The sequence below is a fragment of the Tachypleus tridentatus genome, chromosome 1, assembly GCF_004210375.1.
Source record: "Tachypleus tridentatus isolate NWPU-2018 chromosome 1, ASM421037v1, whole genome shotgun sequence".
Lineage (NCBI taxonomy): Eukaryota > Metazoa > Arthropoda > Merostomata > Xiphosura > Limulidae > Tachypleus > Tachypleus tridentatus.
In genome coordinates, this window is record NC_134825.1 from 41,918,396 (window position 1) to 41,936,230 (window position 17,835).

Genomic DNA, 17,835 nt, shown 5'->3' on the forward strand with positions numbered 1-17,835 from the left:
GCCTGTCGGGGATCAAGACAAACCCTGTGCCCCTCATTTTACCTGCAAGCACTGCAAAAAAACAAAAAAAAAAAAAACTCGAGAAGGTAAGATGAACAATTTTTGCTTGGTTATATTTACGAATTTTAGACCTTTTAAAATTTAAGTATCTTTCAGTGCACCTCAAAGAGGAATACAACAGCATCAAGACCTTGCTAGAAGCCTTGAAGTATGATGAGTAAGGCTTTTAGGTTATTTGAGACTTCACAATGGTGGCATTCCTGATGGGTCTTTAAGGAGGCTTTACCAAGTTTCCCTGTTATCTTTGCCTTTGGGACAGCAGGGACACCGCAGTGCACTACAAAGGAAGCACTGGCCACAATTGACCGAGTTCTCTGTGGGGAGGCACAATGTCAAGTGTGAGCCACTAGTGGACCTCCAGAAGGTGTTGTTCCCACCATTATACACAAAATTGGGTCTTATAAAACAATTTGTCACAGCTCTTAATAAGGAGTCTGCAGCCTTCAAGTACCTTCGAGACTTCTTTCCTAAGCTGTCTGAGGTAAAACTCAAAGCTGGTGTCTTCATTCGACTACAAATAAAGAAAATCCTGAAGTCTACAGAATTCCCGAAGAAGCTAAGTAGGAAGGAAAAAAGCTTGGCCCAGCTTTGTCGCAGTGGTTCGGGGCTTCTTGGGCAATCACAAGGTCGAAACGTATATGAAACTGGTTGAGGCTCTGATGAAGAACTACGGCAAAATGGGCTGCAGGATGTTTCTGAAAGTTCATATCCTTGACGTTGATCCTGATAAATTCAAAAACATGGGAGCATATTCAGAGGAGCAAGGCAAGTACTTCCACCAAGATATACTGGACTTTGAACGCTGCTACCAAGGAGCATATAACGAAAACATGATGAGAGACTATATTTGGGGGCTAATATGTGAAAGCGATTTACATTACAGTCGCAAATCTCGAAAAACTACTGTCTTCTAAATATTTTTGTTCATCTTTAGTATATATAAATGTAAATCTTGATTCATATGTTGTTTTATTCAGACCTTATGTAAATGAAAATGTGCAAATTTGCCCGTTCTTACATAGAAAATAGGTTAATTCCTAAATTTCATTATTCAGGTCACAAAAGCAAAGTTTGAAGGGAATAATGGCCATTTTATGTATTTTTACAACATAAGCAATTAAGAAATAGCACATACTATCCAGGAACAAAATTTATTACACAGTGTAATGTTAATGAAGAGGTATCTTTTTCTCAGGCTTTTGTAATGTTGATTTTAATCTTTGCTATAAAATGGTATTTTGAGCAAAGCAATGGATTTATCGTCAAGAAAAATCAACAATTGGAGGTGAGTGGTTGCCAGAAAGAACCATCTGGTCTAATTGAATTTTTACGAATGCTGCATAGGTCACTGACGAACATCTTGCAGCCACATCTCAGAATAACTATTTCTACTTAGTATGCTCACAGTTGACCTCAGCGTGTGCGAGACACAGTTGGTTGAAGAACATCATGGTAGGGTGAAGTCTGGTGGGTTTAAGACTGACTGGGGCAGTCTCAACAAGATCCATATGCTATTACTAGTCAAAATGGGCTCTTTACTCTAGTAGGTAACTCCAGTAATTGATTAGGAAACTTCGGGTGGACATTGATCACAATGACTCAGTAATAGTGTGGCAACACTTAGACTTCTAAGTATCATGATAAGGTTAAAGGTGTTAACTTGATAAAACTGCAATAAAGCAATATCTCGCATCAACGGCTACTGTAGATTTCTCAAGCACAGATGATAAAAGTTACTGACACATTGTGACAGTGAAGTAAAAGTATTCAGTAAATGTGACAGATCATCCTGGACTTCCCATAATGCCTGTGCTCAAGCCAAAGCTGATGATATTTTCAACTAGATGATGCTCTAGAAGAGAGGGCCTAAGTGAATGTTTTGCATTTAAGCAGTGGGATCACTGTGGGGTTAAATGTCTTTATCTTCACATGCAGCAAGATGGGTGAAGCAATATGTTTTGCCCAACTGCATAGCTGGTGTACGAGGAGTTGGAACGAGTTGCAACTATTGCTACCTTCTCTCCAGGAACTATAGGAACCTACATCAGGTCTGGTCACTGGCTCGGGGAGATGCAATAGACAGCATTCCATTCACTGCAAGGTGGTGGTAAGCATTGCTCAAGCAGGGATGGCCAGACCTTCATATGTGAATATGAAGAAACGAGAACAAAGGATGGAAGTGTTGGCTGATGATATAAGAGTGGCAAAGACAATGATATATATTGCCATGTGTCATGAGGGAAGCCATCACTCCAGGCAGTTGATCTGACATTTATCACGGCAAATTGTGAAACTAGATGTGGCTGGCGAAGTACGTCTCTGATTACATGTAGGTTGTGTAAGTAACAGGACGAAATTATCATTAGTGACCTAATTTCTGGCATATGAATTTTGATAATAATAAAATACTGTAGAAATCAGTTTCATTTTGTGCAACATAAAATCTCATTGCTGGTCAGAGTGAACCCAAGAACAGCAGTTAGCATGAGTGTATGTTGAGAAAAGTAAAATCATAACCATATATACAGGGCTTGTTACATATGTGGTTTACTTCAACATTTAAGTGTTTTATAAGGTAAATGCCTGAAATTTTCTTGATCGGAAGGCAGAGAACATTGATTCAGATAATGACCTGGTTTGATTTGAATTTCGCGCAAAGCCACACAAAGACTGTGCGCTCGCCGTCCCTAATTTAGCAGTGTAAGACTAGATGGAAGGCAGCTATTCGTCACCACCCACCACCAACTCTTGGACTATTTTACCAACCAATAGTGAGATTCACCGTCACATTATAACGCCACCACGGCTGAAAGAGCGAGCATGTTTGGTGTGACGGGGATTCGAACCCGCAACCCTCAGATTACTAGTCGAGTACCTTAACCACCTGGCCATGCTAGGCTGGATAATGACCTGTTTGGGTAGGAATGTATTTCCAATGATTGTCTGTGATTAGAGACAGTTGAATATCCAGCTTCCCCTTAGAATGGTCATCATAATAGCTAGTGAAGAAGAGGTAATCACTATTAATTGTAACTATCTACCATTACATTTGTGATCACTGGCTAGGATTGTGCAGGCAATCTCAATTTATCTCGCTAGAGAATGCTTAATTATATTATTGTCAAATACACTAATGTATTTGTGGTATCAGATAGCTAATTGGGTCTTGCTACCAAATAGATGCAGATGTCTGTCCAATGGAATAAGTATCTCATGAACTTGTCTGGGGTACTAGGGATTTATCATGTGCTAAAATACAGAATGGAGAATTATGCAATCTTCAGAGAATGCAGAGTTACTTTAAGTAGTAATTGTCATGGAAAAGGATAACATATGCAAGCTATTTGTTGATTCTCAACAGGTGAACACTGTAACGTGTCGAGCTTTACTGTTAGAATTAATTGGTGAATATCTGAATGAAATGGAAAATATCAAATGTTCAAACACAATACCTGCCTTCCAATGTTAGTAAGACAAGCTGGACGACTAAAGCTGAGATAGCCTGTATGCCACTCAACTTGTGTAATGCTCCAACCGCTTCTGAGAGGTCAGCAGAGCTCATAAATAAGGGTCAAATACTCGGTCTTCATGGATAATGTATTGATGATTGGTTCATTTACATAAAATATAGTTGCTACATAGTGTGGGAAGCACATGCAATAGATTGACAAGTCGTGACTATGCATTATGGATGTGCCTGTCGAGTAATGAATTGGTGAGGAACCAGGGGTTGAGAATGTGAACTGGAGGATAAAAAGAGTACTGTGCCATTTCATATCAACTCAGCTAGAGCGGGGAGGACCGAAAGATATTTATGTTGCTATGTGTGATGAGTTACATGAGAAAGAACCTGAAAAATTCAGGATAGTCCTGGTGGTTTTCCTATGATGCCAATGATGCCCTCTTCATCAGTATGACTAGAATTGCCAGATAAGTAGTTAAGACAATCATTGATTACAAGATTGGTGAATAAAAAGAAGTAGTAATACTTGCTTTAGAAGTTCTGAAATAATGTTCAAGGTACGCACTACATTTCATAATTTTATCTTGATTAGTAGCAGCAGAGTAACTCAAAGACTTTAAGAATGTTTTAATCATTGCTTTCTAATTTATTGGGGTTACTATCCAACAAAATGTAAGGAATAGATTTTATAACTATTGTTCGATTGTTACTGAGGGTGGTTACTGATCATAAGATCAACTGGACCAAAATGGTTTATGACTTTTTTTTCCGGGCTAAGCTAAATATTGCAATGTTATAGCTATAAAATATCAGTTGATTGATTGTTTGGAATTAAACACAAAGCTGCAAAGCAGGTTATCTCTGCTTTGTCCACCGCAGTTTTGAAATCCAATTCCTCGTGGTGAGAGTCTGCATACATGCTGCTGTGCCACTGAGGAGGGGGCAAAATACCAGTTATTAGGTGTTCAATACTACATACTTGGGATGGCTAGTGTTGGCAGATGCAATGCCTAGAACATCATCAATTTGTTAATAAAGAATTCCAAAAATCTGCTGGAGTTATAACCTTTACTTATTAGGCACTTTTCTGCATGGAGGCAATCTTCCACTGCTTTGTAAAGAATGCTCATTATCCAGTTGAGTTGTGAATTTTCTGAAACCTTGCATAGAGTGCTCACTAGGATCTATTAGTATATTCTGTAACACTTTTATGTAGAGCTAGTAACATTTGTGTTCTCAGTCAGCAAATCGGGTTGTACTGAATCTAAGTGGAATAGTTTGTATTTTGTTGCATTCTCAAGTGTTGTTTAAGAATAAAATATTCACTAAAAACGCAACTGGTAAGCAAGCTCTGATTGAAGTGAAAGAATTAATTAGCAATTTAAGACCTCAAGGTATCAATGTTTTATTTGCAAGTGAATGTTTTTCAATCGTGAATTTAAAATTTTTCTGGAAGAAAATAGTTTTGTGAATATTTTCTTAACATCTCAGACATAGTAATATCTGTGTGGAAACATTTTGTATTATCTATAAATAGGCTAACTTGTATCTTAAAAGAGTCAAAAAGGGAAACCAGATGTTAATGTTAACGAATTTCAATGCTAGCATCATGGTCAACCTAGTTTTGTTTATGTTAAAAGTAAATAATAGATTGAACAAGCACTAAGTCGTTTATTTGTTTTTAAATTTTTATTTGAAGAAGGGGGATGTTTCAAGATAGCGCCCTTTGTAGTTTTCTTGATATTTTTATTTAACTTTAGTGAGTATTCAACTTATTAATTTTAATTTTGTTGTCTATGCAGTTTTAAGTATATTCGTTTAGTTTTTGATATGTAATTGAGTATCAGTGCTTACAATTTTACCTTCATTGTTTCCTACGGAAGCAAGGCTCTTTTCTGTATGAAAACCACACAGTAGTGGAAGGAATGTGGCTGACTCCCAGAATAGTTCTACAATGGTAAGTCTACTGATTTACAACGCTAAAATCAGGGGTTCAATTTCCCTAGGTGGTCTCGGCAGATAGCCCAATGTGGCTTTGCTATAAGAAAACATACACACACAGAATAGCTGTGAGCCATCTTCGTAGAAATGACAACGACTGTGGAGAACACAACTGAATTGTGGCTAACCATGAGACACAACAAAGCCTAATTGGACAGGCGACATCCATGGGTGCATGTAAACCTGTAGACATTTCATTTGACCACAGCAATAGTTTCAGCACTCTACTCCTAAAGGAGAGTGAGTGTTGATATAACTAGGTCTTTTACAACTTTAATATAAGAATTCTGCCCCTCGAGGTGGAGAGAAGGTTTTGTACCTCCAGTTTAGCTCCTCTGGGATCCAAACATCTACTTACGTGTTTACCGTGCGTGGTGACTGACCCATGAAGGGGAGGAGAGGATCCTGGTGGTTGAGAGGTCCAGCTCCAACACACCACACTTTGGCCTTGAATTTCTGTAGACGGCCTTTGAGTGGCTCTTGAAGGTCAATCGGCTGGCCCACTTTGTCTCGGGTCAACCAAGTACTAGTGTTGGACGTACTGAATGGGCTTTGTGTCTGATACTGGTGTTTGGGTATAGTATAGTGCTCACGAAACCCTGGCAATACTGCAATGTCCTTGTTTGGCATTGTAGTGCATCCCCTCGTAGGGCTTCATGATGGGTGGGTCAGTGTATTATGGATACCCTAATTTTGGAAAAGTAATATAAAAGTGAAAAAAATTGAAAAAGATAGGAAAACGACCATGGATGGACGACTCTGCTGTACAATCAACATTGCAGTAAGATTATGTACCTTAATTTCAAATTTTTCATCTCTTATCTGAGAAATCCTTACGACAGATGTCTCCCCTCTTTTATTCAAAATGGATTAAAGGGGCTTGCTAGCTCCCCAAAGGCAGTAAAGAAGTTGCACTCTGGAGACATTTTGGTCGAAACATCTTCACTACAACACACCAAACTGCTCTTGAAATCAAAGGTCATTGGGAATATACCAATCGAGATTACTTCCCATACAATTTTAATTCTTCTGGAGGAGTTATGGTTAAGAGGAATTTAAGGGATATTACTGAGTTAGAGAACCTCACTGGTTTCGCGGGTCTATCCTCTTCTGCAGTCCTGAGAAGTAAAATGACTACTCGTTCACACCTCCAGTCACTAGAATTGTTGTACACAGACAGAGACCTGCCTACTTGGCCCAGGCCATGATCCATGGAGGTCAATAAACCTTTGTCCAATAAAGAAAAACAAAGTGGTCGAAAAGAGAAGGGCTCCCCACCATGCTCTCCTCCACGTAAATAAAAATGACCAATCTGATTTAGTGGAACTGTTAAGTCTTTCTTCAAATACAGATGACATTAAGGATTTGATTGGTTCTTACTATCCTCTGTGTGTCTCCTTATAGGAAATGTTTCTGAAACCTGCTGGTAAAGTCACCCTTCAGCGGTTTTCTTTGTACAGAAATGAAAGATTGTTTGATGGACAAATGTATGGAGGGGTGTGATTGCTGGTTGATCAACATGTGCTCACCCTGTCATTGCCATTTTGTACACCCTTGGAGGCTGTAACCACTCGTGGTTCTTTGGGTCGTACCATCATTATTTGTTTTCCCTACCTGGCTCCTGAAGAGACCTAGGATCAGTCAGACCTTGATGCCCTCATTGAACACTTAACGTCTCCCTTTTTAACCCTGGAGAATTTAAATGGTCATAATTCCCTCTGCAGTGGTAGTGGTACTGATATTGATAGGATTAGTCATTCCATAGAGCAAGTGCTCTTGGATCACAACCTATCTCTCTTCATCACTGGTTCTTTTACTTATTTCCATACACCTAGTCAAGTCAGTCCTTTACTGCTATTGATTTTTCTGTCTGCTCTCTTTTACTTTCCATTGAGAGTTGACAGTAACCCATGGGACAGTGATCATTTTGAGAGAAACTGGCTGTAATCGATGCAATCCAATAGGCGTTCCTGGATGGAAGTTGGACCAGGCCAACTGGCCCTCTTCCACTGCTCTTTCAGAACTTGATCCTGCCATCATCTGTAACCCATCGATAGACGACTACGTGGCAGCAGTGACTAACTGTATTATCTAGCAACTGCTCAGTGTATTTCTAAAACCTTGACACATTTCCCACAGTATCTTCATCCTTGGTCAAATCCTGCCTGTCACATGACAAGGAAGCTCAAAAATGAGCTAGGGATACCTTTTATAGGTATCCTACATTTTTAAACCGTGCTCCATTTTAGCACCCGTGTACATGCTCGGAAATTCAGACGTGAAAAGCAGAAGAATTCTTGGATTAAATGCACCTCTGGCATCTGTTCTATCACCAGTTCCAAAGTCATATGGGACAAGATTCGTAAGGTTAATGGACACTATACTTTTGCCCCCTTTTGATCTTGCTCTCTGATGACCAAGAAGTTACTGACCTCCAGAGCATCGCCAATACTTTCGGCGAAAACATTTTTCGTGCATCTAGCACTTCTACTTCATTCACCACCTTCTTAATCATCAAGATATGGGCAGAGCAGTCACCTCTTTCCTTTTGCGCTGATCGTTTTTATGACCATAACTGCCCCTTTATGCTGGGTGGAACTCAAGCTTGCTCTTCATTGGTCTGGCAGTACATTAGCTAGACCCAATGATATTTATTATGCTGCGCCATCTCTCTCCTGCCTCTCTTGTTATTGTTCTGGCTGATTTTAACTGAATCTGACAGGAGACGTTTTCCTGAAGCTTGGTGCCATGCAATTGTACTCCCTTTTTCTAAGCCTGGGAAGGATCCCAAGATTCCTTCGAACTACTGTCCAATTGCTTTGGCAAGCTGTCTTTTTAAGATTGTAGAGAGGATGGTTAATGCTCGTTTTGTTTGGTTTCTCGAATCAAACAACCTTCTATCACCTGCTCAGTGTGGGTTCCAACAACAATGCTCCACCATGGACCCCCTGATTCAACTTGAAATGTCAATCAGGAAGCCTTTCTCAAGTGGCATCTTGTTTCTGTATATTTTGACTTTGAAAAAGCTTATGGTACAACATGGAAGTATGACATCTTGCGAGATGTCAACTCGTAGGGGTTGCGTAACCATTCACCTCTTTTTATTAAAACGTTTCTTAATGAACTGGCGATTGCACGTCAGGTCCGATGCTTTCTTGTTCTTTCCCACAAGAACTTTGAATCACTCTAGCTGGGTCTTGAGTGTTATGCTTTTCGTTATAAAGGTTAATACCACCAGTGCACAACTCCCTCCTACAGTTACAAACGGTCTGTTGACAACTTCCACATTTCATGTCAGTTGTTGAGCATGAAGTTTATTGAATGGCAGCTACAGTCTGCCCTCAATCAATTACTAAAGTGGACAACTGCAACTGGTTTTACCTTTTTCTCTCCAAAACCGCTTCCATGCACTTCTACTGGCAATGGGGTATGTACCCAGATCCCGAGCTCCGTCCCTTAGAAGTTATTCTTCCCGAGACAAAGGTCTTGGGGCTTATCTTTGACAGTAACCTGACCTTTATTCCACACATCAAGCAGCTTCGTGTCCAGTGTAGAAGGGCACTGAACATCCTCCATGTCTCTTCTTCCAGCTAGTGGGGAGCAGATTGATGTTCTGTGCTAAAAATCTATCGTGCTCTTATTCAATCAAAACTAGACTATGGGTCGCTAGTCTATGGCTCTGCCAGGGCCTCGACCTTGAAGATATTGGAACCTGTTCACCATCAGGAGCTTTGGTTTTGCATAGGGGCCTTCTGCACTTCTTCAGTCCAGACGTTGTAGACCGAGTCTCATGAACCTCCTCTATACCTTCGCCGTTTCCGTATGCTGCTAAACTTCGATCCTTATCACAGCATCCCACCTGGGATTTGTTTTTCGTCAGTGGGTCATGCTTTTTCATAATAGATGGTCTACTATTGTTCCTGTTGGCCTTTGTATCCAGGTGCAGTTGGATGAATTAGGTTTGTCCTTGGATAACATTAGTGTATCTACTGTTCAGCCCATCCCACCATGGCTTATTACCATCCCCAAATATGACCTTTAAGTCATCTGAAAAAAGCGAATACTCGCGATTAGATATACCGTCTTTTATTTGCTAAGCATCTTTCAAATCATCCCTCCATGGCTCGAAATCAGGTGACTCTGTTGGCTTTACCATGGTCTCTTGTGGTTGCACAGAGAATATCCTCAACAGTTTGTGTGCGCTGCCGAATTGTATGCCATTTCTCTTGCCCTGGATCACGTAGAAACTATGCCGTACACAAACTGTAATATTTTCACTGATTCACTTAGCTCTTTGGAACCACTTCACGTTAATTCTCGTCGTTATTTAAAACCGACTGGCCCATTTCTCGCTGTCATCTACTTTCATCCAGTTCATCTATATACCACGTCCGTATTCGCGGGAACGATCTCGCTGACATCGCAGCTGAGTCTGTGTGCTCTGGTATTATCACCACCGTGCCTGTTCCATACATGAAATACGGTCCTGAATTCAAGGCTTGGCTCTGCGTCAGTCGATTTGGAGTAATCACTGTGATAAGCTTTTCCAAATCAAATGCTCTTTGGCTGTCTTACTTCCATAAGGATCAGGAGGAGGACGTTGTTTAGGGAGGCCAGTGTTTTAATTCATCAATTTCTTTTACCTGGTCCTGATACACCAATGTGTGGTCTGTATGACACTCAGGTCACAATAGCCCCCATTTCAATGCCATGCCGTCGTTACGATCGAGGTCGCTGGCACCCTTTTAAACATATTTTTACCCTGCGTTCACCCTTGACGTTTAACAGTGTTTCTTGACAATAGTGACACTGTCCACCTCAGTTGTGTTTTAAAGTCTTAGGGGCCATTGGCTTTAGTAACTCTCGAGTGTTTAATTCAAAACTGGACTCCTTTTTATGAATTTCAGTAAGTTTACTCTTTTATCGGTTGTTTGCGCAGGTAGTTCATGTGCTTTGCGCCAATAAACGCTAAATAACCAGTCAATAAGATTTTCTGACCAAACACAGTTAATTTGCCTTTACATTTGCAATCTATTTCAAACCTTTCATATTTAAGATAAACTTCTTAACCTGTTTCTACTGCTTATAATATGCCAGTTGCAGAACCTCCTCGTTTTAGTGCCTAGATCTTAAGGTACAAATGAATAATGAAGAGTCAATACACAAAGGATTACTTTTGAGAATCTGCTCAAATGTAACTGGCACTCAATAGGCCTAGAACCAGCTTAGCTTCTTCTCAGCAGAGGTCGTGGATGAAAATGCATTGCTGAACAATTAATCACAAAGGAGATATATGCCTGTAGCTGCCACAACGTTTGCTCTTAAGTTTCTGTAGTCATCGAAAGGGGATTACAAGGGGGCTATCCTTCAGTAAGAAGCTTGCAGTAGTTCAGTCGCCTTCTACAACAAAGATGGCAACCGCTACTATCACTATCATTGAGAGTGCTTCCACTTTGAGAGACGTAGAGTGGTTCACTAAACACTCACAGTTAAGGGGTTTGCTGCAAGCAAAGATAGAACTGTCCTCCATCCCCACTACCAAAATATGAAAACAACCGATGTTGAAGCTCATTCAGTCAGGTGGCTAGAAGATAATCTGCTGCCATTCACAGATATTACACTATCGCCATTTCACTGCTGTATAACGAACCCCCCGTCAGGCCTGTAGTAGATAATGCTTTTATTTTAGCGAATTGCTCTAGAATATGTGTATGTTTATTGGGGCATGTACCTGAGATGGTGAAGAGTTTGTGTTCTTATTTTGATTACTTAGTGTGTTTCAGAAAAAAGTTTTATTTATAGAACAGAGAACTGCATACAAATGATTTTTTATTGCTCATTAAAGTGTATTCTTTGTTTTAATTTTGTCAGCTCATTTAAAGGATTTTAATTTGGTATTGTTTCGTGGGTGCATCTTTGTTGAAGGTTTGGTAACATATTACTTGTTAAAGGGATTAGCTTGATTAAATGTATCATTCTTAAAAGGTTTTACAACGAACTCAAAACAACACAATAAATCTTTTGATTTTCTGCAACGTTTTTCCTGGGTTACTGAGTGAAAGGATTTGGGCGATTCAAACACTAAATCAGCTAAAGCCAAACAAATAAGAAAATAATACAACAAAACTAAAAATGTAATACCACCAATTAATTTATTATTAGGTAAAAGTTTTCATGAAATAAGAGCACATTGCTTTGATTTCCTGACTGACAAAGAGTTAAACTGATTTTAAGTCTTCAAAGTTAGGGATAGTTGAGATGTCCTGGAAATAAACAGAATAAATGGTGTGTACTTTCTAACCCATTATCTTCTTAGTAAGTTTTCTTCAGTGTTTCAGGAATTTTCACAGTATATAACACCAGTCTAAATAAACAACATTTGTGTGTTTTATGTATAGTATAACACCAACATTGTTACTTTAAAAATAGATGCAAGTTCACACAGTACCTGTATTCTTTTTAAAACAGATAATGCAGGTCTAAAGAGTACGTGTCCATTTTCGTAAAAGCAAAGATCAAGACAACATATGCATATCTTTATTTTCAAATATGTTTGGAGTGTAAGTATCTTTTATAAACAAAAACAAACAAGAAAGATAGGGGCATATATATACATACTCTTAGACTAACAATAGCTAATGAACACAGCCATTTTTGGGCCAGAAATTTCTTTTCTCTAAGACCAAAGGCAGGTATAAAATGTTTTTCTCCACTTCAAGGCCATAGGAGGGTTCATACACTTCAAAACAAATGCAGGATCTTGTGAGTTTTTCAACACTTAATATTAAACTTTCCATGACAATTTTATCCATCAGTGAAGATATTTCATGATTCAAACAACACTGAGTGAGAGGATTTTGAGCTATTCAAACACTAAATCAGGTAAAGCAAAACAAATAAGAAAATAATACAACAAAACTAAAAATGTTATACTACCACTTAATGCATTCTTATTAACTTACCAATTAACAATATTAAATAAAATCATTTCAGGAACCTGTTTGTCTGTAATTAACTACAGAGCAACACAATGGGCACTCTGTGTTCTGCCCACCATGAGTATCAAAACCCTGATTCTACCATTATAAGTCTACAAATATACTGCTCTACCACTGGGGGTCTGCAGGAAGCAGAAATTAATCTACAGCTATCAGCAGACTTATGAATACAAACCAGAATCACGAGTAATTCATAATATTCACACAGTCTGAAAATGCTGATGACATTATTTTCTCTTTTCTACATGGACAGTTGCTACACATAGCACACTTTGCATTTGCTGTCCACTCAGATCACCCACAAGTGATACCTTTAGAAACTCAGCAAAGGTTCACTGAACTGGTACTTCTAATGCATATTATAATGGTAAATCTGATCAGAGAAAAAATAGTTTTGATTTATTGGTTTTAGTGTGTTTCGAATTAAGCACAAAGCTATACAATGGGCTATTTGTAACCTGCCCACCACAGGTATTGAAACCCAATTTCTAGAGGTGTGAGTCTGTAGAGATACACCCCTGTATCATTGGGTGGGTTAATTTATTCAAGACAATGAATAGCAAATAAGACAATGTCTTTTTCACCTAAATATTATATGATACCCAATGGAAAATATGGTTGATATAAAAGCGCTAATAAGCATAACACCACCAGTGGTGCGAAGCTACCATCCTTGGTTTTATGACTGAACGCCTCTAAGTCAGAATCCCGTCTAGAAAAAAAAAAAAAAAAGGATAGAGAGAAGCTCCACGCTAGTCACAAAGCAAGTAAGATGTGCTGATATCTCTGCCAAAATGCTTTTCAAGACAAAAGGATCAACTATGCCAGTTATATCGCCAATAATTGTTGATGGTCTACCGTCGCACCTCATGCCACTACAAGTCGCCACGTTCATCGCCCATGCGAAGCCAGGGGCAACCATCAAACCATCCTGGACCTGAAGCCTACGCGGGGGCAGAATTCTCATTCAGCCCGCCACTACCTCAAACCAAGTTTATCTATGCTAGCCATGGAACACTGAAATTAAAGTAAGTTGTTCCCCTACCAAAAGTCCTGTTCGTCTTTACTCAGTATTCCTCAGGGGTGTCAATCCATCCATACAACCAGAAGAAATCAAACTAGCCATAGAATCTCAAATCCAGGCCAAGGTATATGCTGTACATCGAATGTTAATGTTTTTCAGAAACACCAATCTACCTACGTATTTCATGAAGATAGTGACAAAGTCGAAGTACAGTGCTGACTGTATTTTACATGACAGATGTTACTACCATATATTTCACTTTAGAGCCGAACGCCCGCATCACCGACCCTTCAACTCGTGGTCAAACAAAGTGCCCAGATAGTATAGACAACCAACAGACAACTTCCAACGAGAAACTACGGAAATACCACAGAGTCCAGAACCAGCGAGAAAGAACGTGAAAGCAGATACAGACAACTCCCACTGGTAACAACACGCCAAGATTTAGCAATCCAAGGAAGAAAAGTGACAGATCATGCCAGACTTCAGTTCCAGTTTCACAGAATTCAACTACCAGCCAGACTCAGACCATTAACAAGATAACTATCAACGTGTTAGCTCAAACAGAAAAACAGACTACCATCTCTTAGAAAACACAAACCAAAATTACAAGAAACAAAGCATCCCAAACCAGTGAAGAACAATTCCTGAAGAACAGCCAGTTGTTTCACCACCAAGACCACGTTTTTTCTCTATCACCAATGGGCTGCAGGTGTGAACACAAGTTCAACACGAAGTTCCTACCTGATCTACATAATCGCAGCTAGCAGTTTCCTAGTCATCGAACATCCAGCCACATGTATACCACTGCCATAATCCATCAGTTTTTCTTTTTATTCCCAGCTACTTCCGGGCACAGTCTGGGTAAATTTTTCAGTACCCAGGATGTGAAAGTGGGTTTTCTTGGGGTACTCCCGTTTCCCCCCACAGCCAAAACTCTAGCATTGGATCTGTAGATCCCAGCTAAAGCAATATTCTTGCCTAGTCCTGAAAAGAGCCATTTTAGTCAGGTATAGTTAATTCTAAATCAACTTGCCAGCCACCAGGGTATTCTGACCATGGGCCTAGGCCTGGCTCACTTCACTTATGCCGCCCTCATTCGGTTCTCCCTTCTTTCATGATACTCTCACATATTTCACCTCAATAAAGTCAACGTTCGTTTTACACCACCGGTTTGTTTTAGAGCTAAAGAAAAACAATAATTCTCATTATTTTATAGATGAACCATGCAAAGTCTGATGATTTCACTAAGTCCATAAAACAAATTAAAACTGCATTTTTGTGACTTGTACCCCCCGTAATTCATTGCAAAACAAAACTTTCCTTACAAATATCACTACTCTCTTCATAACACCAAACGCAAGTATATGAATATAATACAAGAATATTTAAATAAAGTATTTGTATATTTTATAAATTAAATTATTGCAAAAACTATATGAACATGTTACACTACAAAAACATCCATAAGAAATCATAAAATATCTAATTATTTTATAGTGTTCAAGTGTTAGGAACAATTAATGCAAGGACTGTAAAACATTTGAGTTCTTTAGATACAATTGATTTATAAGTGCATCATAGTACATAAAATAATACAGATATTTAAATATTTTGTCTTAAATAATGTAATACTATATATTATTAGAGTATTAGAAAAATACATACTTTAAATTTAAAGGCACCCTAGCTTTAGGTATTTTTAAATGTATTTAGTGACACCTAAAGCATTATTCAATTACTACCAGTCTTAGGAACTAAAGTCGGAAGATTACAAAATTTTTTTTTCTGTCACACATTCATCATATGCAGAACAGACTAGAAATGGAAAACTTGGAAACACTTGCTTCAAATCAGAACTATCACACGAAAATGTACAGTAACGGTATTTCTGGTTACTCAGCTTTTTTAAAACATTGTAGAAACTATTAAGATTTAAACAAATACTTAAATGTGCACTACAATTTTAGTTTTTATTCCTTTTTTCTTGGTAAACTTTCCAAAGATATTTAGAGCAAGAACAGCCTGTTTAGATATTGTAGTCTTATCAGATCATAAATAGCCATCAAGTACATGGAAAGTTCTAGATATCTTAATTGAGTGAAAGTTCACTATTAATGAGTGGACACTAGAACATTTAACACTTAATACATCACGGACTGTTCCAATTTGTAATATGTGGAATGTGGTAAGTACTTGGGTAGAAAGCAAAACTGAAAATTAAGACATTATTTGAACTGAAATAATAAATCAAATATACTTTGATGTTTCTACTCAAGTACTTAACATCAGACTACAAAATATTCTGAATTATTTATGAAGTATAACAATTCATCCACTTTGTATTTGAATGTAGTTACATTTTACTATTATAAAGAAATATGATCAAAAAGCAACTTAACATGTTTTGCAACATCAGTTAGTATGACCAGGAAGACTTGTATACCTCATACAAACATGTCTTCCGAAACATTACATGAACATGTTTACTCAAAAGACACAACTTATGTTTACAGATTCAGTCTGATAAATGATTTTTTTTTGGTTTCTTCACAGTGAAGGAATAAGAAATAATAGAAATTTCAAATAATTTGTGATCATTTCTAGGTAATATCAGGTTTAACATAATACTTTGAACCACCTCATATTTCACTACTCATGAAGTACATTGTCTAGGCAGAATTTCACACTACATATTATTAATACTTAAAAATGTTGTGACACAAGATTACAATTTGCAGTTTGGGAATGTAGCAATGTGAAAGATGGTTACTTAAATATATCAATCTCATAACTGATTCATCAGTTTAGCATGGTATGTTGATCATAAATGTGTCTTCGCTGTTCCTGAACACGACGTTTCCACTTGTCTTGTTGTTGTCCAACTCTGTTCAGCACAGTAGTAGTAGGAGTGTGAGACTGCAGGTGCATTGTAACTGGCTCATCCTGCAAGAAAATGAAAACTTCTGATACTTCCCCATATATTCCAGAAGTGCTGTTTATAGTAGGTTTGGAAAATCCATGTGATTCACACACAATATGATAAATATAATTTGGAATTATTATACTTTTACAAGTTCAGAAATACATGGCCAACTAATTTATAAACATATATAAAAAGTAGTACAGAAACTTCTTACGTTATTGAGCTGCAAATTAACAATACAATACTAGCTGAAAGAACTAGCTAAGTAAACAAAAATTATGTTAAAAATTCATAATTACCTACAACAACTTTTAATCCATAAAACTTTGGTTCAATCTACAATCTATTCCACTAAATATAAACCAAGACTTTATACAAATTATACACATTATTTGAAATCTATATGTACATTGTGGACTTATCGTTTATCATAAACCAGTTTTCTGTTATGTTACCATTTCAAAAAAACGTGTGAGCTAGTGTGCTTACAGGTCCTTAAAATTATGCTGTAAACAAGAAGTTTCAAAAATGAATTGTTATTAATTGAATAAACATGGACAGAGGATTTTCACTGTTGTGAAAACACAAAATATTAATTTTGCCCTATGTTTAAGGTTTATCATGTTAAATCAATCAAAAATTTAAGAGTGAAAACAGTTTATTGCAATTTATAAACATTAATAAAATTAGATAAAATAAATGTAGCTAACTATGTAATAAAATGTATTTACAAAATGAAATATGAAATATTTCTGTACACATCAGTCAAGCAAAAATAAACATAAAATTTACAATAAATGAACACAAGTGAAAAGTTTAAGATAACAAAACTGGAAATTCTTCACCAGCCAAGCATGCAAGTCTTACCATTCATAGTTGTCTGTGGGAGAAAACTTACTTTAATTTAACTAAATTATATGACTGCTAGAAATGTTAGAAAATTTACATAAATATTAAAAAAAAAAAGAGGCTTCAGGTTAGCAAGTCAGAAAGAGGTGGTATGACCTTTATTAATTATGTTGTATGTAAATGATGCAGTACCATGGGTCTCATGATCAATTCCAAAGGTATACATGGTCTGTAACCAAACCTTGTTATTTTACATTCATGACAATGATGTTAATGCATCAGAGAAGGTAGGATGTATGTTTATTGAGACTGTTCATGACATTAGAATAAAGATTTTATATTGGATATTTTAACATGATGATTGTGGGAGTATTTCAATTAAGGTTTTACACAAGTTTCACATGAATTTTAGTCTTATGAAATGAGCATTGAGGTTTTTGTCAAGAATATTTGCAAAAAAAAAAGAACAAGTGAAATGCAACTTAAAAAAAAAACTTAAATAACTGCCAACTTT

The 17,835-nt window shown here is 37.6% G+C and overlaps 1 protein-coding gene across 1 annotated transcript in view; it reads right to left on the reverse strand.

Moving 5' to 3' along the window:
- Positions 1–12,046: 12,046 nt before the first annotated feature.
- Positions 12,047–17,835, reverse strand: part of LOC143247004 (uncharacterized protein CG1161-like) — a 28,926-nt gene continuing 23,137 nt past the window's right edge. The window contains exon 5 of the mRNA XM_076494303.1: positions 12,047–16,492. Within this exon, the coding sequence (XP_076350418.1) occupies positions 16,349–16,492 (144 nt within the window). The 3' untranslated portion in view covers positions 12,047–16,348. The remainder of the gene's footprint in view (positions 16,493–17,835) is intronic.